This window comes from Pogona vitticeps, chromosome 2, assembly GCF_051106095.1.
Source record: "Pogona vitticeps strain Pit_001003342236 chromosome 2, PviZW2.1, whole genome shotgun sequence".
Classification (NCBI taxonomy): domain Eukaryota; kingdom Metazoa; phylum Chordata; class Lepidosauria; order Squamata; family Agamidae; genus Pogona; species Pogona vitticeps.
This window is the reverse complement of record NC_135784.1, coordinates 178,205,233-178,228,680: the sequence shown is the minus strand read 5'-3', so window position 1 is coordinate 178,228,680 and position 23,448 is coordinate 178,205,233. Positions and strand designations below refer to the sequence as shown.

Sequence of the window (23,448 nt, the reverse complement as noted above, 5' to 3'; positions counted from 1 at the left end):
TAGGTAGGTAGGTAGGTAGGTAGGTAGGTAGGTAGGTAGGGTGACAGAATATTCCCAACTCTTGTCTAGGCCGTTATAAAAACTAATCAGTACTCTCTAGTTTATAATTATGCATAAATACCTGTGTTATCATATACCATGACTGGCTTTTACTTCATGCAGTTCTCCTGCCTTGGCAAGCCTTCCCATACTCAACTGCTAGATTATCACTTTGGGTGCTTTCTAGACAGATGCTTGATTTCAAATTCAACCCAAACAGAAGTGACAACATTGAAGAGGAATTGTAAGTGATGTGTGAGAGTCCAGGCTTGCACCAGGAATGTCAGGTGCATTATGTCTGCAGAAGGAAGAAAATGATTTATATTTCCGTCTAACTGAACGAACAGTGAAATCCCATAAGGGTAGGGCTCTTTTTCTTCAGGCTGTGGTCGTAGGTGGTTTTCCTTCCTCTTGCAAAGCACACTTTTCCTAGTGTTTGTAGATTGGTTTAATGCAGAGCCTGTGGTTGGAGAACATGTGCATTCCAGATGCTCTTACACGACACCTTCCATTCGCCTTGACTAACAAGACCAGTGAGGGCTGATTTGAATCACATCTCAGCATCACAAGGACCATGTACTCCCTGAGCATGCTTTATATATTCCGATCCTTGTTTTCAAGCTCTGGCTTTATATTCATACTAAAAGCATAATTCTGGGCATTTGGGATGAAACAGCCCATCAAACTGAACAGCAGGCAGGACATATCTTGCAAGGGGAGTTACCTTACTGTCTTTTCCAACTTGCTCCACTTTCAAGCTTTCTCACACATGCTGCCTTCAGCAAATACACTTCACTTCAGCTTGCTGATCTTTAATCACCGCGCAGGGTGGCTTCATCCCGGTTGTATAAGTAGCTGCTGTGAACCAAGCCTAGTCAGCTGGATGTTCCTGATGATGCCTGCTTTTCTTGCTTTCACAATCCAGTTGTGTGTAGGTATGCGTATCCAGCTCCGATTCTCAAGCAAACAAAAGTTGTTTTTGTTTCAGGCATGTTGCTTTGTCCTGATAGTACTCAAAAAGGCAGTACAGTATATGCTTGCCAGGAAATCTGTGCTGTGTTCTCCCCCATATACTACCTCAGCTTGACATTGGAAGGCCAGGGCTGCCTAAAAGGTGGATGTGCATTTCTCGGTTGCAGGGGCAGGTGATTCTAGGGGCTGCTTTTGAGATTTGCTGGCAGAGGGGCTAAAGCCCGGGGGTTTGGCAGTAGCCGGGAGTGCCTTTGCACAGTTAGAAGTAGTGCGCCAGCTAGGCCTGTTCCTTGAGATGTCTAGTGTGGCCGTGGTGACCCCTACTTTTGTCACGTCCCAGTTGGATTACTGCAACACACTCTACGTGGCACTCCCTTTGGAAAGCGTTTGGAAACTTCAGCAGGTCCGAAACGCTGGAGCCATATTGTTAACTGGTCACAGGGATCACCTAACCCCTGTTACAGCAGCTCCACGGGCTGCCAGTCTGTTTCCAGGCGCAATTTCCAAGTGTGGTTTTCCCCTATAAAGCCATAAACAGCTTGGGTCCAAGCTAGCTCAGAAACCGCCTCTCCCTTTATGAGCATGCCTGGGTTTTAAGACCAGCAGCAGAGACCTTTCCCTTAGCACAATGGTGCAATTTCCTTCTCCTCGTGAGCATCCAGAAATGCTTACATGCACTTCCTTATTTCTTACACCAATTTTGTAATTGTTCGGTTGTACCCAGATAGCTTTCTCTGTGATTTTTCTATCTTGCACTAAGTTGATGAATTTCTTACATTGTTTCTTTTGAGAGATAATAAAGTTTAGTTCCTTCTTTGAAACATTCCAGCTTGAAGGCCTTTTGCTGGGTTCATGTAGCAGAGAGTTTCCTAGTAAAGGAAAGGGTATGTAAGCCATCAAGCTTGGACTATTTCTGGCTTAATCCACTGGGTATTGGCAGACCCTCAAGAGAATCCCTTCCATTTGTTAGAACAGAGGGAACTCCGTTTTATCTTTGACAGATGAAGAAGGCAGAGGTGATGACACCTATTAAGGCTTTTGGATACCAATTAAGCTCCCCCTGTAAGTTTTCTTACATGCTGGTTGGTAATAGAAGCTTTACAAGGAGTTACAGATTTTATTTTAAAAGTGGATGCTCAGTAAACTACACTTTTACCTTTATTTTCACACATTTCTAGGGAGTGATCCACCATCGCTTGGGTGCTGGAGGCAGACAATTGGTCCACAAGCTATCTCATACTTCTGTTTTAGGGACTCAATGGCTGAAATCCTGTTGCTTAACATAAGTGACACAAGAGTTGGGCTACTGAATCAGTGGGGGGAGGGTGTCTGATGAGTCAATCCCTGTATAAATTCCATTGATTCAAATTAGTTTACTTTCATTGTGACTTACTGATTCAAATCCCTGCTGATTCAATGGGCCTACTTGAGCGAAACTGACTGTGCTAAGCAACTGGATTTCAGACCAGGGTCTCTTAGGCCTTCCTGTTGTTTTTACGAGCTGCCACGCTGCTTCCAATTTACTGCAATGTTATCATTTCTGGATTTCCAAAAGGCCCTAACAGCCATGATGAAGTTTTGTGAACTCTAGTCTGTGACTTCCTTTACTGAATCAATCCATTTCATGTTGAGTTTTCCTCTTTTCCTACAGCCTTTAACAAGTCATAGCATTGCTTGTTTTAACTCAGGTCCAGGAAGATTGTAACTTGCATCATGAAAACACCATGAGGGTGGAATGAAGCGTTAAACTGTAAACCCATCCTCTCCCAGTGTTACTTCTTCTACAATATTTAGAGTCCGTGGTGGCAATCTGAAGCTTTCAAAACATCAATTCAAGATCCTGTCATAGATCTCCTGCATCACACGTCGGCTTGGTGCCAGGAATCTTCATGGTTGAAAAAAGGGGAATTTCCAAAATATAGCTGCTGAGTACAGCATAGCCTAATTTAATATTCCAGTTTAATTTTGACTAGCATGTGAGCCCAAACATCTTGTTGTAGTGGTCCTGAATTATTTCTCAGTTCCCTTTTTATCTGTACAATTGATGAGACGTTTAGTTCTCCGTTAGGAGTAGAGAGTCTGGCTGTCTCTGCATCTTATGGACAAACTCACACATTCTTAATCCTGTGGTTAGGACTGACCATCTCATGGTCTATTCAATCTGGACTGTGACTGCAACACAGGGATTTCCCCATGCCCAACCCCCAACCCTTTAAAATCATGTTTGCTTTCCCCCAAATTTTCAAAAGCTTGAGGGATGGGATTTTTGGAAAGAAAAGAACACAGGGAGAAAGCCACACCCACACTCCGCCCTGCCTTTCTCAGATTAGGGCCTTATTGGCTGCTTTTTTGGGGGGGGGGTAAAGTTTAGAGGAACTGGGAAGCAAATAGATCTTTATTGTCATTGTTACCTGCTGCTAAGTCATCTCCCAATTTATGGTGATCCTATGAATAAGTGATCTTCAAACTATCGTATCCTCAGCAGCCCTGCTCAGCTCCTGTACAGTTCGTGGGTTCATTTAAGAGTCAATCCAGCTCATATTTGGCCTTCCCCTTCCCCTGCTGCCTTCAACCTTTCTCAGCATTACTGTGTTTTTCAGAGAATCTTGTCTTCTCAAGTAGGGCAGACTCAGTTTCATAATTTTTCAGTTCAGGCTGGATATGCTCTAGGACCCACTTGTTCATCTTTCTGGCAGTCCATGGCATCAAACAAAGTTCTCCTCCAGCGCCACATTTCAAACAAATCAATTTGTTTTCCTGCCAGCTTTCTTGACTGTCCAGCATTCAAACCTGTGCATACTGATCAGGAACACAAGAGTGTGGATGATCTCGGTCTTTGTCTCCAGGGACACATCTTTACACTTGATAAATCTTTTCTGATTCCTTCCTTGCTGCCCTTCTGGGTTTCATCTCTTTCCAATTTCTCCCATCTCCATCTTCACCACTCCCTACGAAATTATCGCCCCTGGAAAAGACCACAGATTGCTTTGGCTGACACATGCTGAACAGTTTTAAAAGTGTAATAAACTTATTTTCTTAACATCCCAAGACTTCATCATTGACATCAGTAGAATTAGAAAACTTTGCCTCAGGTTCAGTTCGCATAATTCAGTAGTCATGAGGGCCCTCTGAATGCAACCGCTGTACATCTTTCTTTGGTGGCAGATTCACACCGATACTATGCTATACGTGGGGATGTCTCCACTTTACTTTCTGTCATTCTGGGCTTCCCAAGCTATTTTTCCACCCAGGGCCAAGGAGGCAGGTCCTGCCATTCCAGGTACAGAAGCCAGGTGGGTGTGCAGTTGAACTTGTTGCAGAGATTTGGATGTTGGTTAAAGTCCTATATATGTGCAGCAGAAGTGCAGGGATTCACAGAGCAGAATAGCTTCAAGTCCCCCACATTAGTCCACCCCTTTTCTTACTATGTAACTGCCATGTACAGTCTCATTAACTCACACTAAGACATTAGTATGTAAAAGAATATAAGATTCCATTACTTACTATTGAACAGGTCAAACAACAAACTGAAGAAACATGACTGACTGCTTCTAGTAACAGACCTTAACAGACTACAGTAACTAACTGCCAGGAGACAACAGAGAGAAAAGAAGAAGAAAACCAGAGAGGCAGGACTCTCTCTGAATCAGTGTTACTAGCGCAGGACCAACTTTATCATTAAATGGCGTGAGGCAGATACTTCTGTTATAAGGACAAGAGGGTTGATTGGCAGAAACTGCCACTTTTCTGCTCCAGAAGGAACTTTGCCTCTGCTGCTGGACTACCATCGTCTCTTGTCCATGCCTCGCCTTGCCATCTCCTTTGTCTCCATGTGTTCATTCCTTACTATGAATGGTGACAGTACCTAGTTCTGACCCCCCCCTTCCATTTCATGCAGCCATCTCGCCTTGTAGCAGGAAACAGCTACTGGTAACAAGAGGCTTATCTCTCCATGGGCAGAGGAAGTGGGGACTGAGAGAGAACCCCATAACAACTCATATCCAGCACGGAGATTCCCTATGCTTGTACTACAAGGCTTACGTTTATATTCAAAGTGTTATGCAGTCTTTCATCCTATTAGTTTTATGCAGCAGCATAAAAAATGTAACAGGGCAGTACAGTGCAACTTGACCAAAGTAACATCAGTACAAAATATACTGAAAACAGATACAAAATTTCAAAATTCAAAGATTGTAGCGTGAACTCTGAGATCCTGTGCAATAAGTGTTTTAAATGCAGCTCATAAACACTCAGATAGTGTTTTGGGGAACTACAGCATTCCACCAATCATACTGAAAGCAGATATTTAATATAATTCTAGCCAGTCTGCTTTTAACTAGAGGCAGTTCAAACATTCAGCTGTGCTTTTACACCATTTAAATTTATTTATTTAAAATATCTTTACCCCACCTTTTTCCTTAAAAAGGACCTAAAGTGGCTTACATCATTCAAAGACTATTATTTAAAAGTTTAAAATGTTAAATAGACAAATATTTAAAAGAATCAAACAAGCACCGCACTAAAAATGGTAAATAAAATCAACACTAAAACCACAGTCAAAGCAGTAAAGCTCAACTCTCCTGTTCAAACCCCCTCTCGGATAGCCAGTCTCTAAAGGAAAACCTCTCCTTTTCATCTTAAATAAAGCACTGATCATTGTAAATGAATTGGTAATCATATTAAATTAATCACTAATCATTTTAAATGAATCACTGAGGGGAAGCCTGACTTTTTAATTTGAAATAAAATAAATCATTTAATTACATACACTTCATGACTAGCAGCTGCTGCTAGTCATGAAGTCAAATTTCAAGCAATGCAAACTTGGGTAGTTAAAGGTACGATCAGACAGGCACATGTCCTGCTCTTTGGTCTGCTGTGGGGAAGGACTGGTTGGTTGCTTTTTCTGATGATCAGATGTAATTGTGGGAGTGAACCAACCCGTCCCAGATCATTGCTACCTGCACCTTTCTGGGTTCCTGTCACGAATTACTACTTTTATGGTTGGGCTAGGATTGCTCCCTTTGGGTTCTTTCCAGCACGTTGTCATTGCTGGGATTGAACCAAAGCAAGCTTGCTGCTTTAATTTTCCCACTCGTTTCAGTATCCCCGTATCATTAGTGGATTAAACAGACATCTTAACCATTTAATGATATATGGAAATTGGGAAAATAAATAGAGAAATTAAAAACTTCCTTTCTCTTTACCTCCATAAAAGTGAGGAAGCAAAAGACAATTTAAAAAAACCAAACAATTAGGGCATTGCTTAATTTTTAATTTTTCTTTTTAAGGGATGTGGTGGCACTGTGGGCTAAACCACAGAAGCCTCTGTGCTGCAAGGTCAGAAGACCTGCAGTCGTAAGATCAAATCCACGCGACGGAGTGAGCCCCCGTCGCTTGTCCCAGCTCCCGCCAACCTAGCAGTTCAAACATGCAAAATGCGAGTAGATAAATAGGTACCACCATGGTGGGAAGGTAATGGCATTCTGTGTCTAGTCGCGCTGGCCAAGTGACCACAGAATATTGTCTTCGGACAAACGTTGGCTCTATGGGTTGGAAACAGAGATTAGCACCACCCCCTAGAGTCGGACACGACAGGACAAATTGTTAAGGGGAACCTTTACCTTTACCTTTACCTTAATTTTTTTTAATGAAATCTTCACAGAAGGGAGAGGAGACAGGAGAGGGCAAGGATGGAGATCCACACACACACACACACACACTTTGCCTCCTTAATAGAGCCAGAGCAAATAAGATGTTTTGAGGTGTTCATGCCATTTGGATATAAGGATCGCATCCCATTCAGTCAGATCCAGTCCACTCCATTGAGATTGTTTAGACAAGCCCTAACTCAGTGTTGGAAATTACAGACAACTGAGTCCAGCCTTTGCATGTGCCAGTGGAGAAAGGCAAGAATAAATCAAGTACAAGAATGACTGGACATTGTGTGACCAATAAAAATACAAATTAATTAGTAAGCAGAACATTGGGAAATAGCTTACATTCCCATATGGTAATAAGCTCTTATTATCCCTACATAGCCTTTTTAAGTTTTAATATGAGGAAGGACGAAATAAAATTATGCAAATAAATGGATGACATTTTTGTGAGGCAGCATATACACTTAAGTTTATTTTATGCTGATCTTTGCTGTCCTTTCATCCTAACCTATCCAGTAAATGTATGTCAAACAGAGTTGACCAAGAGTTTTGATCGGTTTTAGGGCAAACAAGTGAGTCTCTGATGCATGTTCTGCTCCTGCTCCCTAGATGGTTCTCCTCCGGGTATCCAGCGTACTAAAACCACCCAGAAAGTAAAGAGGGGCCTAAAATAGAGGTCCTGTGAGGGGACCTGCCACAGTGGTTGAAGCTTTAGTCTGTGAGGGGCCTTTTGTCGGCAATGTGGTCGGGCCAGGCCAGGGGGCAACAGCAGGCAGACCCTGAAAAAGTTCCTTTCTTGGGCTACGACTAACACACACACACGCCCCAGCCAGCGTGGCCATCTTCTCCCAAAGATGGACTTGATCCACATCTTCACAGGAACTGGGGCAGGCAGAGAGTCCCTTGCTTCTAGGTGAATTGCCCTATTTGTGTTTCCTCTAGGGCAGAAGTTCCCCATCTTGGGTAGTCCAGGTGTTCCTGGACTGCAACTCCCAGAAGCCTCTACCACCAGGTTTTCTGCCTGAGGCTTCTGGGAGTTGTAGTCCAAGAACACCTGGGTTACCCAAGGGTGGAAACCAGGGCTCTAGGGCAGCCCTTCTCCAGTTAGCAGATGGATCTGCAGAATCTGCTAGGGCCGGCCAGCCTTTTCCCTTGTCGTCCCGGCATTTTGCAGCCTGAGGCAGTACCACAAATCGTACTCCGTGCCCTCCCAACAGACAAACAGTTCTTCAAGTCGTCGGTTTTTACGTCCAAATGTCAGCCCCAATTTTTTCGGTCCCACGAGGCTGAAGGTCCCTCAAAGACCTCCATACTTCTGGCAGTGCAGAAATCCAGACACATGAAACAGCCATTTGCTATCTTTTTCCCAGCTGAGGGAACGTCGCCCCCGCTCTGCCTCACGGCGCGGGGTGTTTGCGCGCGTTTTGGACCCTCTCTTGCCCCAAGGCTCCCTTTGCAGCGCTTTACCCCCCCCCCCGATACCGGATCAGGCACAACCATCAGGAAACTGGGTTTGTTCTAGTTAAAAATCTGAGTTTCGCCTGCTCGAATGTGCGCCATACAAATTATAAAGGAACAGGTGGCAGCCGCGATTCTTCGGGACCCGACTTTGCAGGGGGTGGGTGGGAAGGAAGGGTATGGCCCCGCTTTCCACACTGGATGGCATGGAGGCATCTCTAAGCGGGCACCGGCTGTTCGTTTTCCGGCTCGGACCTCATCTGGTTTGATTCCGTTTCTGGAAGAAGAAAAATCTAAGCAAGGAGTTTCCGTGGGTGGGAAAGCCGGGCTTGAGTTGAGCTCGCTTCGGGCGGCAGGGGGCGCTTTGGAGCCTCCAGCGCCCGACGGGCCTTTGGGAGGGGGCGGGTTGGCTTGGAAAACCGGCCGCGGGAGAAGAGAAGGGAGTCACTTCGGAGTTGGCAGCGGTGCATTGTGGGGGAGTGGCCGCGGGTACAATCGGTGCCGCTGCCCCGGGAGTGGCTGGCGGGCTGCGCGGAGCGGCCGCGGGCGACTGAAGTTCCTTCTTAACTTGGCTCGCCAGGTAAAGCGCATCAGTGGAGCAAAAACAAAAGGGGTGTGGAGGGAGAGGGGCTTCCGGAGCCGATGTTTTGGGGTCGGGCCGCATCTCCCCGCCCCCGCGTCCGGTTCTGATCTCTTTCTGACATCTTGATTTCTTTCCTCCTCTCCCTCCCATCGCTGTGGGTGCCTGGGGCCAACCCCCTCCCCCTGTTGCTCCTTCCCTAAGAACTACCAGCCCGCGCGCCCCTTTCTCCCCAGGGCGCTTCTCCTCTCCTTGCCCCAGGATCCCACCTCAGGGACGCTCCTGCGCCTTCTTGCCTTTCCAGCAAGTCCCTTTTCCTTTGCAAAACGTCTGTACTGCCTCCAGTCTCCCTAGCATGACCCACACCCCGATTCCTCTTTTCTTGCCTGCTTCTCCCTCCCTCTTCTCTCTCTCTCTCTCTCTCTCTCTCTCTCGGGTCATTCCAGCGCTCCGCACGCCTTTGCCCCTTCAGCTTCTGTCACCACGTCTTTTTATTCCCCCCCCCGCCCCCGGCGACCTCTCCCCTTCTTGTCCTTTCAGCCCGATCCCACTTTTGGATTCCTCCACCCATCACTTGTTATCTGCTCTCTGCCCTCCTCCTTTGTACTCCCTAGTTCTTGATAGCTGTTGTTGTTTTAAGAAAGGGGAAACAAATGCGCTGGAAGGGCGGGTGCGGCTGAGCTAGGATGTGGGAAAAGTGAAGGAGGACGTGAGAATGGTGGTAAGACTTGGGAGGTTGGAAGAAGAAAGATGGGGTGGGGAGGGGGTGTGTGAAAGCCGAGGGGATGTTTCAGCTCTCTCCGGGTTCTGCCTTCACCTTTCTCAAAGGGACCCTGGCACCAAAAGCACGATGCTTTGTTCTCTTGGTCTGCAGTTTTTTATGGGTTGACTGAAAGATTCTCCAGAGAAGTCTTGGGAAACAGGTGCACAGGGGCAGGGTGTGGACTTCGAGGCCATTGTGATTACTTTTATGGAAGCATGGAAAGCGGAGGCAGAGTCTTGGGCATGCCCGGCCAAGCCCTTGTTGGACAGAGCAAGGAATGTGCCATACCGACCTGAGAATACATTCCAGGTTGTCTCCCACCAGGGCATTAATTTGTAGGACTGCTGACCTGCCGCCATTTGGTTGATCTTCTGGAGGAAAGAAACCCTAAAGATGGGTTGTTTGGGGCAAGCAGGTTGTTGTTGGTGGGTTCTCAGCTTGCTTCTGTTTATGCCCTTGCCTATCTAGTCGCTTAAGAAAAGGGACTCTTAGTGTCAGTGAGAAATTTGAGGAAGGGTCCCTCCTTGAATGCCAGCTTCTTCATCCTTTGCTGAGCTTAGTGGTGCTTATTCCTCCTAGAGAGGGTAGGGGCATGTCTGATTCATTAGTAGAAGGGCCTCTTCCCTAGGGTTTAATTTGTGCCCAAGCTCAGTGTTCTGGCGTCTCCTGGCAGTGCCAGAGTTCAGGCTGAGTGACAAATGGGAGAGTAAAAAGAGACGGAGGTGTCCCTGAGAAAGTGCAGAGTGCATTTACCTTACCATTGTAGAGCTCTAGAGAAATAGAAAGGATTGGTGTATCCAGAGGCGCTTAAGTTTCACCAACAATTTAAAACAAGTAAAAGTGAAACACAAGATAAGCACTGTTTTGTTTTCTCTAACCAAGTCATAGATTGAATTAAGTTCCCTCTCTAATAGTTCTAGGTGTGAAATACACATGAGGCAGATCCCTTGAACACAAAGATTTCGTTACTGAGGGCTTTTTGTGTGAACATGGGTGGAAGGGGGCTAGTGTTCCGGCTGAAATAAGGTAAAGAGGGGTTGTAGCTTTGTAGTAAAGTGCGTGTTTTTCATGCAAAAAGGGTCCCACTTCCAGTCCCCTGTTTGAAATCACAGAAAACTGTTGTCATGCAGTGCTTAGAGTCGAGCCAGGGCTTGCGAGGCTGTGGACTTTTTATTTCATAGGGATCCCAACATCATCCACCGATGTTCCCTCTGCTTTTAGCTGCAGTGCATGTGTAACTTGGGACACAGTACCCCTTGGTGCTGGAAAATGAAATGCCTGGGAAATCTTGAACCAGTGTTTATGGCTGTATGCTTGTCTATGTCGAGATATATTTCAGCATAATTGCCTGCCTGCCTGTCTTGAGGATGGCAGCCATGACAACTTTTACGATGAGCACAATCTACCGGGCGTTATGTCCTGCAGATGTGTCGGACTACAGCACCAACCTACCACAGCAGCAAAATTAGCTTGGAGTGATGGGAGTTGTAGTGGATCATGGTTGTAAAGTACTCGATCAAGGAAAGATGGTGTCATGTCTACTTCTCTCACTGCAGACAACACTAATCTTGTGGTGCTGGTGGCTTCCTCTGTTTCTGGCATGTTAATGGGAGGGCGAGGTGTTGGTTCCACTTTTTACTAAACAGGCAGCTTAATAAAATCTCCGTGCTTGATTAAAAACAATGAAGTTAAAATATTTTGGATGATCCTTTTATCCCAGATTAAATGTGGTGTAAATGTTGTCTGTGCCGTAGATTCCAGCAGAGACGGCATCAGGCTGTGTCAGAACCTGCGCACAGTTCTTCTATTGTTAAAGCATTTATTAGTTTACTTTAATAAATTATGTAGACAAGTTCTGGTACTGTACACATTTTACCAACCAGTCAACAAATGCTATGGAATGAGGATGGTGAAATAGTAGGGAGTGAGCCTGTGTGGAGAAAGTACCACACCCACCCACCATTTGTCATGTTCATGGAGTCACTGTGCTAACAATCACCTCAGGCTGATTTTGCCAATCCTTTCAGCATACTTTCCCCTCAAGCCCCCCTCCCATGTCCCCTGTGATCTGAAGGGAATCTACCCATGGAGATTACTTTATAGAGCAGTTGGGTGGGTGGGTGGATGTTTCAGATAACATTTAGAAAGTTGCTCTTATTTATGACGGGTTCGCAGTATCCCACAGCCAACAGGGTCACTGGCTATGCTGGCTGGGTGTTTTCAGAAAGTTACTTCAAGAATCAGAAGACAGGGGCTGGATAAGTACGGGAGAAGGCGTTGTATGATTATAAGAGGCCTTGTAGGGCAAGTTGCCTTGGGGAGGTGGGTGTCCGTCTCCTCACCCCCTAAGCTTGCTGCTGTTGACTCTGGAACAAGCCCCAACACGCCTGGCTGCCTCCCTGTCACACAGTGTGGGTGTCTGCGAGTTGCTTCGTCTTTTCAGAACGGAGTGGTGTTTGTGCCCGGGGAGGGGGCAGGCAAGACGAGGAGGGAGAGGGAGAGGGGTGTCCCGCAGCCACCACAACCGTCTTCTTCCTCCCCAGAGGCTTTAGGCTGTGTGTCCGTGGGTAAGGAGCTAAAAAGGATGGGGTTGCTGGAAGGGAGGAGGAAGAGCCGTGGCATCACATGATCCTAATCCCCTAGCAGTGTTGTTCACGTCTGCCCCTCCTCCCTTCAAACAGCGTAGGGGGGGATTAGTGCCTGTCTCCCCTTAATGGGACTGTTTGCTATAGATGAGCAAATAGTGCTTAATGTCTGCCTGGATTATATAACAAACACTGTGATTATCTCTACAGTATCTCTCTTTACTCCTATACAGTGTGGTGTTTTGGAGGGTGGGGGGCATTTCCAAAGGGTGGGATGGTGTGGGGGGGGGTCAGGCCTGTGATCCTACTATGAGAGATCCCTTTCTTGTGGTCTCTCCAGATTCCTCTCTGTCACGCCCACATGCACCCCCCCACACCCGTCCACAGTTTCTTCCTTGCATCCATTCTTGCTGCACTTCTAGTGGTTTGCTCCCTTTCTGTAGGGACCTGCGCTGGTGGTTCCCGGCCCCACTTCACTGCTGCTGCTGCTGCTATGCATGAAGAATTACCAGAGGCCACCCACGCTTTTTGATCTTGTGGGCACAAGCAAGGCTTGTTGGGTTGGGCTTCCGTGTGTGTGTGTGTCAGCCGCAGCCCAGCCTAGAAACCTGTGGAAAAGGCGACAGCACCAGACAGACACCTTGAGGGTGGAGCTGGAGCTGGCTTTCCCACCGAAACAGGTGTGCGCACAGAGTCCCCCGTGGCTCCGGCAGGCGAGGATCCACAGCGGTGGATTGAGAGGGCACTTAGTGGCGCTGTGTGGAAAGTTGGTAGGTCACTGTGGTCGGTGTGGGTTTGTTTGCGACGGTGCTGCTTGAATAGAACCAAAACGCATAGGCGTGCACTGTGGTGGTCTATCTGTGTGGTCATATGTGTTGTGGCAGGTTTTTGGGAGGCAGCGCCAGGGAGAGTTCTGCTGTGCATCTGAAGCCTACGGAGCTAGGAGAGCAAGCGGTTCATGGCAAGGTACCAGCCCTCCCCTGTTGGCTGCCTTCCCTTCACGTCTGCCCCACATTTTCTCCTATGTCTTTTCCCCCCCCTCTTCACGCTCTGACTTGCTTTGACACTCGCTTTCAGTCCCCAGAGCACTTTCCTACCCCAGAAGTTGCTACCTTGGAAGGGACTCAAAAACCCATGGACTTCCTCCTCCCCCCCCCCCCCGGCCCTCAGTCTCCCTGCCTTACACAGCCTCTCCTCCCCCACCGCACCCCACCACCCCCACTTCCACTTTCCTACAGTATATCTCTTTGATGGCTAAGGCTCAGCAGGGAGTATGGAGGTGTACCTCCAGAACAAGGACAGAGAGAGAGGGGGGGGTGCCCGGTTACCCCACCTAGAAGCATTTCCTTTTTCTCTGCCCATGTTGGGCTTGCTTTGGTCTTTGTGGGGTTAAGCATGCTCGGGAAGAGATCCCGGAGCCAGACTCTCTCCTTCTCCCCTCGACTCTTATCAGAGGTGGCTCTGTCCCTGCCCCTCCATCCCAAGGCAGACAAAAGGGGCATTGAGCAGCCCCTAGACTGGCATAGCCCTCCCCACGCCTGCTTCCCGCTGTGGGGGTGGCTGTGCTGGGCGCCCGCCAAGGAACTGCAGCTTCTTGCTGACCCTGACACCTTCCCTGCCTCTGCCTCTTCCAGCTGAAGGGAGGCCACCCTTGACTCGGGGCTCTAGCTGGGAGCCCTGAGGGGGGAGGAAACAGATGTGCGGGACAAGGGTTTTGTCCAGGGGTGTGATGCTGGCCTGTTTTAAATTTTGCTGGGCAGAGCGGTGGGGGGGGCGGGAAAGCTGGGAGCCAAAATAGGAGGGCTCAGATTCCTGGGGAGACCTATATGAAGCAACACCTCAAATCCTTCTCCCTGAACCTTTGGAAGAAGATATGGTGTAGATACGAGTGTGTACAAAATATAAAATATATCTGTATTTTGGGTATGCAGAATATCAGTTTGGTTCTCAGAACGTCCTCCGCTTCTCCCACCGCTCTCATGGGTTGTATCCTGAACCTTGCACCCCCCTCCCTTTCAGGGGATGTCCCACCTGTCACTACTCCGGCTAAATGTCCCAGATTCTGCAGCCTCCCTAGAGTTAGCAAAGAAGGATCGGTGGGGTTTTAATGGATTTGCGGTCATGCTGTGATTATGGGGACCATATGTGTATGTTGTGTATGTGTGTGTATGGGGGGGGTTAGATATAATAATTGCTGGGATGAGAGAGCTGCTTCTTGGGATTGAGGTTGGAAGAGGGTGTCGGGACCCAGCAAGGATTAGCAGGATCGTTGCTGGCCAGCATTGAGTCTGTGTGGGGTATTGGTAGGATAAGCTCAGAATCCAGCCAGAGGTTTGCTCAGTCAGGCCGAGCTCCCTTTCACGCTCCAGAAGTACTTTTGCAATGAGGCATTCTTGGCAGCAGGGTTTCAGATGGACAAAAATCTAATCCTAGTTTGCTGGAAACTGCTGTGCCAGCTGCAAGAGCTTTGAAAAATGACTGTTCTCCAAATCCCTAAACCAGCCTGATGAGGATCCTGAAAAGTACGTTTGCCAACCTCTGGGCAGCTCTGTCAAAAGAATCCGGAGGAGTTCACTGCAACAAATTCTTGTGCCGGAGAACATTCTCATAGATTGCACCCCTCCGTATTAGTAGGTTGGGACCTCCATATATCACCTCAAACCGTGTGCAATGTCTTGTTGCAACTAAGAGGGCTTCTCTGCCCAGCACAATGGCCAGCAACGTTTGGAAATCTAAATTTGGAAATGGGTTCTGCCTTTCTTAAAATACTTTGGGCCACTGCTGTTCTACTCTGTGATTTCCCCCCCCCTCCACTTCAAAACCCAAACATAACATGAATAGGTCTCATTAGATCCTAGCAAATCAGGAAAGGCCATGCCCATACATTTGTATCTCTTTCTGCCCTCTCCAATTAATCATCCTCTCCATCATCATCACCATGTGCCATCAAGACCATTTGTACTTCTGGCAACCCTTTTCAGGGTAGAGAGTCCTCTGGGGGTCAGCTCTGCAGCTTGCCCCCAAGGCCACCCAGGCCGACCCTTCTCCCGGGAGGGAGAGTGGGGAAATCGAATTCCCAACCTCTGGCTCCCCAGCCAGATACTGTACCTAAAACACTGAGCTATCCAGCCAGCTAATTAATCAATAACTGTGTGCAAACAAATTACAAGGGATCCCTCTGTTCCCCACCCAAGGCAAGACACAAGTCCTGACCTGTCTTGTCCCCCCCCCTCCATCTCTGTCCCGTACTCATCCGATCAGCTGATACCCTGGCTTGTAATAGCTGCCTTCTTTTTACTCCAGCAGCGCCGTCCGTTTTGCACCCACCGCCTCCCCTTCCCTCTGCCCTCTTTATCTTTTTCTCTGGGGGGGGGTGCCAGGGTCATGTGTCTAAAATGCTGTGAGGACTCTTATTGCTGTGGGATCAATGGGCCCCTTGAGCCCCGTGTGGCTCTGTGATGGCACAGCCGAGATGGAAACAGTGGGGGCTTTGATGGGGTGGGGGGAACGGATCACAGCAGCCATTGATGGCAGCCTTGGATCGCCATCTAACCCCCCCACCCCCTCCATGTCAACTCACACGCTGTCTTATCGCCTTCTTCCACCCCTAGGGATGTCCGTGGCGTCTGACTGCTGCTGCTGCTGCTGCGGCTGCGGCTCCTGCCTGACACGACCATGTGGGAGCTGAAATGCCCCCAGCGCAACCCGCCGGTAAGCACCACAGGTGTCAGGGGGCGAAGCAGGTCCGGGAGCAAAGTGGGATTCAATCAGGGAGGCAGGAACCGATGGGGAGACTCGAGCTTCTGGCCTGGCTTGGCGGAGGAGACCTGGCAGGAGTTAACTGGGTTTCTTTGGAGCACTGAACTCTGTGGAGGTGACATCATTCTCTGGCATGTACTAGATGTTGGCAGGTACGGGTACAAGATGCAATCCCTCGATATGCTTTTGTTACATCCTGGGGCCCGTGCCCATATTTGTGGCTAACTGCTTTGAGCTTCCGCCCCAAGAGGCTATGCAGCCGTCATGACTTCGGGTTCAACTTGCGGTTCCCATCTGCGCTGCTGTTTGTAACACATTTCCCCCTGAAGAGATCTGTGTATTTTGAAAGCTTGCACATTTTGGGACATTTGGTCTAGCCTTAGTAAATTATTACACTAGTAAGGATGTGGAGGTCTTGTGGCTGAAACGCTTGATTTTTTTTTAAATTGGTAAACAAACAAACCCTAGCTTGCCCTGGTGTGCCAGAAGGTATATTGTGCAATGGGGAGCCAAGATTCCGGGATTTATTTATTTATTTGTTTGCTGTTTATGTTGGTTTTTTCCTGGAAGTAAGAAGAGGGTGTCTTTTGTTTCTTTAACAGCCCCACCCTGTGCCATTGTCTATGCCTGTGCCTCTCTCATCCCGCCTAGGGATTTGTGTTTTTGTGTGCGTGCGTGTGTGGTTGTGCAGGCACATGCATCTGTGTGTATATGGTGGGGTCTGTTGCCACACCGCTGCCTCTACCTCCTTCCAGCTGTTGCTGGGAGGGATAGCCTGGGGGAGGGGTTACTGTAGGATCTCATGGTCTCCATCACATCCTGCCTGCCCTCCCTGCCTCAGGTGGGGGTGGGGGATATGAAGTGCTGGTAGTATCAGGGGAGGGGGTGGATGTGAGGTGTAGGGAAAGAGACAGAAGGTTTGATTTCTGTCCAGGATGTTGCGTGCCTGGCGTTCTTCTTCCACTCCCTTCTCCCCCCCAGGAGGCAGATGGTTCCCTTTGCTGGGCAATGAGACTTGAAAGGTTGATAGTTTTGTGTGTGTGTGTGTGTGTGTGTGTGTGTGTGTGTGTGTCTGTGTGTGTGTGTGTGTGTGTGTGTGTGTGTGTGTGTGTGTGTGTGTGTGTGTGTGTGTGTGTGTGTGTGTGTGTGAGAGAGAGAGAGAGAGAGAGAGAGAGAGAGAGAGAGAGAGAGAGAGAGAGAGAGAGAGAGAGAGAGAGAGAGAGAGAGAGAGAGAGAGATGCTGAGTTGGGAATTCTGCTGTTAGGGAAGGGGGTTGGGAAATAAACACCTCCACATCTGTCTGTCGAGGCCACAGCTGTGTCAGGGGAATTGGAGCAGAGATGGGCTGCAGGGGGTGGGGATTTTTACCCTCCCTCCTAAGTGCCCTCTTCCTGTTGGCTTCTGCCTCTCTGGGTGGAGGTGAAGGCAGAAAGCCTTGCAAATTTGCTGTCTCTTTGCTGGAAGCATTCCTCTCTTTGCACATTCATCCTCATTTTAAAACTCCTCCTGCCCATGTGCAGGTGACCTCACAAGGCTCACACCTCTTGCCCAAATAGGCTTTAATTAATTAATTAATTAATTAATTAATTAATTATCTTTTTATCCTATCTTTGCACTAAAAAGATGGTCCTCAGGGTGGCTAGCCAACACCATTTTTAAATGGCCCTTCTAATTCCTGAATTAAGTAGGTAAACCAACAAATTGTGTGGGATGTCCTTTTTTTTTTCTTACTTCTGTCGACTTCTGTCTTCTTTGTTTTTTCCCCTTCTTCCTCTTCCCCCTGCCAACAATAATGTGAGAGGCTTCATTGATCACATCCCCTACACTCTGCTTGCTCTTTATCGTGCATTTCTGTAGTTGTCGTCTTTGCAGGTCTCTTGAAATGAGTAAACTTAATAAGAAGTACAATGTGTGTACAGTATGTGTGAAACTAAAGGGTGGGCAGTGAAACTGAAATCATCTGTGTGCCATTCAAGCCCACCCCCTCTCCCTCCTCTTTTGTGTCTGGTGTCTGAGCAGTGACCTCGCCAGCCGAGGTGGGGGGATTAATTCCAATGGGACGAGGCTTAATCGGCCTTCTCTGGACAGCTAAATCCCAGTCAGTGTCGGAAAAGCGCGTGGGGGGGGGGAGATAGAGCTCACGTCCAAGGTGAAAGCTGCTTGAGAGAAAGTCGCCCCTCCCTCCACTTCCTCTTCAGGGTCGCTCGTCATCTGTCTTCCATCCCCTCAATGGGGCTACCGTGGGCAAGGCTGTCAAAGGAACGTAACTTCTCATGGTGCCATGAAGGGCAGGAGCAGCCAAGGCAGGAATTGGGGCCTAGATATTGGGCATGAGTTCCTAAAGTTGTGGATCTACGTGGACGGGGTGTGGCATTAGGACTTTCCCCCGGACATGAAAATGTCTTGTGAATCCCTGGTGGAAGATAGTTTGTAAGGGCAGAGGGCAGATGCTGAGGCTTGTTGTGGGAAATAGTGGGAGAAGGAGAATCTTAACTAGCCTCCTTTAATGGGTGGGATTAAGGACTGGGATTTTGAGGAGTGACCATTGAAGGCGAAGAGCAGAGGGACCAGAGAGGCCAGGAAGGTGAAAGAAATGTAGCAGAACTTGGGGTTTTGCCCTAAAGGAACTCCACAAGTAAGGCTTTGCCCCGGAGAGCTTGTGGCCCTTCCAGATGTTCTTGGACTGCAACTCACATCATTCCTTGCTACTAGCAGTGCTGACTAGGGACGGCTCTGTTGTAAAACAAGATCACACTTCTTTTGCTGCAGAGACATGCAGACTTTTCGTTCTCGGGTTCCCTATGCATATTCATTGATAGTAACCAGGATCCCATCTGTAGTCCTAAGCATAGGGCTGGCCCGAGTGGAAAGAAATCTTCCTTTGTCTTCTTGAAATGTCATCCATTTGGCAGAATGGCTCTTATTTTGTCCACAAGATGGTCTGGTTCTGCTGGTCTTAGGGAAGGGTGAGGAGGGAACGGATGCTTGCCCAGACTCCTTGTGTAACATTTACCATTTCCTGGCAATGAAAGCCAGATGCAAGACACAGATCAGCATCTCCTCTTGGAATGTGGCATGGATTACATCCAGGGCAGAGGGGAAGCAGGCTCTGTTACAGGCGTTATGGCCAAGGTGAATGGGACCCTATCAAGGGCATAACTTTTGCATGTCTAGCATCGTGATTTCCTGATCTCAGTCATTTGCTGTGCAAAAACTGCGTGTGAGTTATTTATTTATTGAATGTTTATACCATCCGATCAAGTACTACTTTGGGCAATGAACAACAACAAAAATAACACGAGTAACAAACAAACAACCAAGACAACAATGCAAAGTTAATGGCACACTATAAAAAACAAAGAAAAAAATTATCTAGCAACAATCCAATATAGGTCTGTAATATATTTCTGGAGGCTTCTTTGTAAAGTTCTAACCTTACCAGTCATGAGAAGTATCCACAAGTAAATAGTTAAAGGAGTCCTGTCAGCTTGGCGTATTTGCTCCAAAAAGCAACTCCCTACTGTGTCTCTGCCAGGTTCACCAGAATAGGCTCATTTTGCCCCAGTAAAGGGATGGGGTAAATACAGAGCTTCAACAGAATCCACTATCCTTCAGGGAGACTGTATGTTGTATGTCTGTGGTGTGAATTATTGCCCAGGGCCTGCCAGAACATGGATCAGCGTTAACACATTTTAGAAACAGCATGGAAAGCAAAAAAAAAAAAAAAGTCTCTATGAAGTGAGTTACTATTATGCACTTTTAACTGTGTGGGGAACTTCTGGGACTCCACCATGTGCTGGCCATCCTGGTTTCCAGTCTAGTATCATGTGGAAGGCTGTGGGTTTCCGACCTCCTGCATGGTCATGGGAAGCTTCTTCAACTGGAGGAAGACTTGAGGATATGAGAAATGAGGATAATTTTGGTCTCCCATAGTGGTTTCCAGTGTTGGGTCTCCAGATGTTCTTGGACTAAAACTCCCAGAAGAATTTACCACTAGCTGTGCTGGCCCAGATTTCTGGGAGTTTTAGTCTAAGAACATTTAGTGACCCAAGGCGGGGAACTATTGGTCTCAGAAAATAAGAGGTTGAGAAAATCTCCAGCAGTCCTGGACTAAATAAAGGTCTGGAGGAAAGAAAGATTCGGGAACGTTAGCGGGCGAGAGGTTAGTGGTCTGAACATGGCAATGGAAGAAAGTCAGCAGTAGTTTGGTCTGTCATTATATACTGCATTCAAATGGAATTTGTAAACTTATTGTACGCAAAATGTTTGTTTTTATGACATATAGTATGAGAGGTGGTATATAATGTACAGGGCTAGACAACGGAGGCCTTTTGAATGTTTCTGGCCTACAACTCCCATCAGAACTTGCTAGCATAGGAAAAAAAGAGAGGGATTATGGGAGTTGCAGTCCAAACTCATCTGAGGGATACAAACGTCCCAATATAGTGCCTAGAATGTGGTGTTCGTATGACTGCATTTGGGATGAGTCGGGCTTGCAGAACCACCAGGACTACTGGTAAATAGGAATGGTAGGGCAGTGTGAGCATCATTTGAATCCTCACTTCCATCCCAAGTGTGGGGAAAGTTACTTTCTTTGGACTACAGCTCCGAGTATCCCACAGCCCGCATGATATGTGTCCACACGGACTGTGGGATTCCGAGAGCTGTGATCCCAAAAAAGTAACTTGGCCCTATGTTTGCCCCACTCCCACTAGAAGCCGGGAGATTTTTGTGTCTCCTGGGGTCTGCAATGGATTGCTTAGGATTTTTTTGTGTGTGCTGAGTGCCAGTCACATCGTCTCTCTTCTCCTCCTTTTGTCCAGGATTGGGCCATGTTCCTAGGCAGCCTGCTGCTGTGCCTGATGGTCACCTTAACCCCCCTGCTGCCGCTTCACTCAGCTGCACGGTCCCCCTCCTTCCCATCCTTCTCTGTCCCGAACTCTACCTTCAATCACTTGGCCCAAGCTCAGAACACGGGGACATTGTATGTGGGCGCCGTGAATGCCTTGTACCAACTGAGCCCGGAGGTGGGACTGGTGAGGAAAGTACGCACGGGGCCGGCCCAGGACAGTCCCGACTGTCTGCCTTTCCGTGACGTTCAAGAGTGTCCGCAGGCCCAGCTCACAGACAACTCCAATAAGCTGCTGTTACCCAACGAGCAAGCCGGGGAGCTGGTGGTTTGTGGGCAGCTCTTCCAGGGAGTGTGCGAGAAGCGATCCCTCGCGGACATCAACAAAGTGCTGTACCGCCCCGAGGACCCTGGTGACAACCAGTTTGTGGCAGCCAATGAGCCCCGAGTGTCGACGGTGGGGTTGGTGGGTCGGCACGGTGGGCGCGATTTGCTCTTTGTGGGTCGAGGGCTGACGGCCAAGCTCTCGGGAGGGATTCCTCCGTTCACCATCCGGCAGCTGGAAGGACCTCAAGCTTTCTCCAACGAAGGGATGGGCAAGCTGGTGTTCTCCGACTACAACAATAGCTACGTGGGTGCCTTTGCTTCCGACGGCTACGTCTACTTCCTGTTCACTCGGCGCGGAGCAAAGGCCCAAATGGAGTATCGGGCCTACCTCTCCCGGAGCTGCCTGGAGGACACCAACCTCTATTCCTACGTCGAGCTTCCTCTGGAGTGCCGAGATGCCAGAGGGACCGTTTACAACCTGGCTCAAGCAATGTATCTGGCCTCTGGTTTTGGCGGGAAAGGGAAAACACTCTTTGTTGTCTTAGCCGCCGGGCAGGGCTCCACCGCGTCTCCGACGGCACGGACGGCGCTGTGTTCCTACAGCTTGACTGAGGTGAACGCGGCCCTGGAGCGGACGCGGCAGCTGTGTTACACCTTGGCTGGAATAGGCGAGACAAAGGAGGAGGAGGCTGCCATTGAGTATGGCGTGAACTCCCGCTGCAACTCCCTACCCAAGGTGAGAGAAAGAGGACGGGGAGGTGCAGCCTGGGTTTTATTGGGGGGGGGAGAGAGTTGACTCTCTTATCTTGCCAGTAGCTGCATCCCAACCTTCTTGTTTTTCATTTCGTTCATTTTTTCAGGAGTCCCCCGAGGCTTACCCTTGCGGAGATGAACACACCCCTAGTCCCATCGCTAGCCGGAAACCAGTGGTGGCTGAAGCGCTCCTGACGACATTGCCAAGATTGACAGCAGTGGCTGCCATGGAAGAAGCGGGTCATACCATTGCCTTCTTGGGAGATGGCCTCGGGCAGCTCCATAAGGTAATAAGGGAGGGGGTTGCGGCAGTTGCATTCTTGCCTGTGTGCTAGATCCCAGTCTTTGCCAACCCAGAGCTCCCCAACTAAGGGGAACTACAAATCCTACCAACCAACACTGTTGTTGTCCAAGCAGATGGTAGTTGTAGTTTCGCGTATCCAAAGAACTCCAGGTTGGAGAAGACTGCTGTATATTTTTTTTCTTCCCAATGCTTCAGCCTGGTTGCCAGTGCATTTGATAGCTCCTGAGCCTATGTGTGCATATTAAATTATGTATTGGTGTTCTGTTCCATCTAAATTTATTTCGAGTCATATCTCATTTTCTGCATGAGTGTGTTTCATGCTTTTTTAAAAAAATTTTCCCATATGGGGAATCCACGTGAAGGAGGTACATCATTCATGGAGTGACGGTTGTTTCTGAAGGATACATTTGTGAGTCTTTGGGCCAAACTATACAATGCATGTGAACACATAGAACCAAATTCTGACAACCTTTTATTCCCACCCTCTTGGAGAAGGCAGTTTGGGGTGTCACCTTCCCAAAAGAGGGAAGACCTGAGAAGCAGACCCAGAGGGAACTGGCTGAAGGGCCTGCCTATTTGTACTCCTCCACTCTTCTTCCCAAAGCACTTCTTCTTGAAGTAAAATAAAAAGTAGAGATGGGTGCTGTGATTTGTTTACATGTGACATGTTGCTAGGCCTCAGTGTTAAGTCAGTGACTCTTGCTTTGATTTCTGTTCCTGAAAGAGGAGTCGTTTTAGTCTCCCATCAGCAACCCAAGCAGGGCCAAAGGTGATGTGGGAGGATGCAATCCAAACATCTAAAGTGTCAAAGGTTCCCTGCCTCAGGTAGAGCGGATGACATCTCTTCCCCAGCAGGAGCCGTGTTTCAGCAAGTTACAGTTCCAAAACGTCTGATTATGGTTCTGGTGCAGATGTTCTAAATAGAACACATAGGCTCTAGGCTACTGGTCATTTGAAAAAAAGCCTACCAGAATTCACAGTCGATTTTTTTTTGCAGAGGACCGGTCATGGATTAGCCTCCAAAAAACCTTCTGTCTCCTTGAAGCAAGTTCAACATCTGGCAGGCTAAAAGAAATCTACATAGATTTGTTTAAATTGCTTAATATTTAGATTGCAGAATTTAGCTTTTAATATGCAGAATTTGAGTAAAAGTGGAGCACAGTTTTAACACTTTAAAAAAAAGTGCTGGAGTATGTGTGCTGAAAAGATTTCTGTATATGGTTGTTGTAGGTGTTTTGGGCTGTTTGGCCGTGTTCTGGAAGTTCTCCATATCACGGCCAAACAGCCCGAAAAACCTGCAACAACCATCAGATCCCGGCCGTGAAAGCCTTCGAGAATACATTTCCTATAAATTCCACTTGGTGCAGAATATTTTTGTGACTCCACTTCCCCCCTAATT

General features: G+C 48.0%; 1 protein-coding gene across 4 annotated transcripts in view; it reads left to right on the top strand.

Moving 5' to 3' along the window:
- The first annotated feature begins 8,568 nt into the window (after positions 1 to 8,568).
- The window catches only part of PLXNB3 (plexin B3), a 75,091-nt gene continuing 60,211 nt past the window's right edge, over positions 8,569 to 23,448 (top strand). Inside the window, exons 1-4 of one of the 4 annotated variants that reach the window (XM_072991415.2) lie at positions 8,569 to 8,709; positions 15,669 to 15,768; positions 20,640 to 21,728; positions 21,853 to 22,032. In XM_072991415.2, the coding sequence (XP_072847516.2) occupies positions 15,733 to 15,768; positions 20,640 to 21,728; positions 21,853 to 22,032 (1,305 nt within the window). In that variant the 5' untranslated portion in view covers positions 8,569 to 8,709; positions 15,669 to 15,732. Of the gene's footprint in view, positions 8,710 to 9,332; positions 9,431 to 12,707; positions 12,828 to 15,668; positions 15,769 to 20,639; positions 21,729 to 21,852; positions 22,033 to 23,448 lie in introns of those variants that run through there. The other 3 variants (XM_072991416.2, XM_020792919.3, XM_072991417.2) reach the window with 3 other exon arrangements.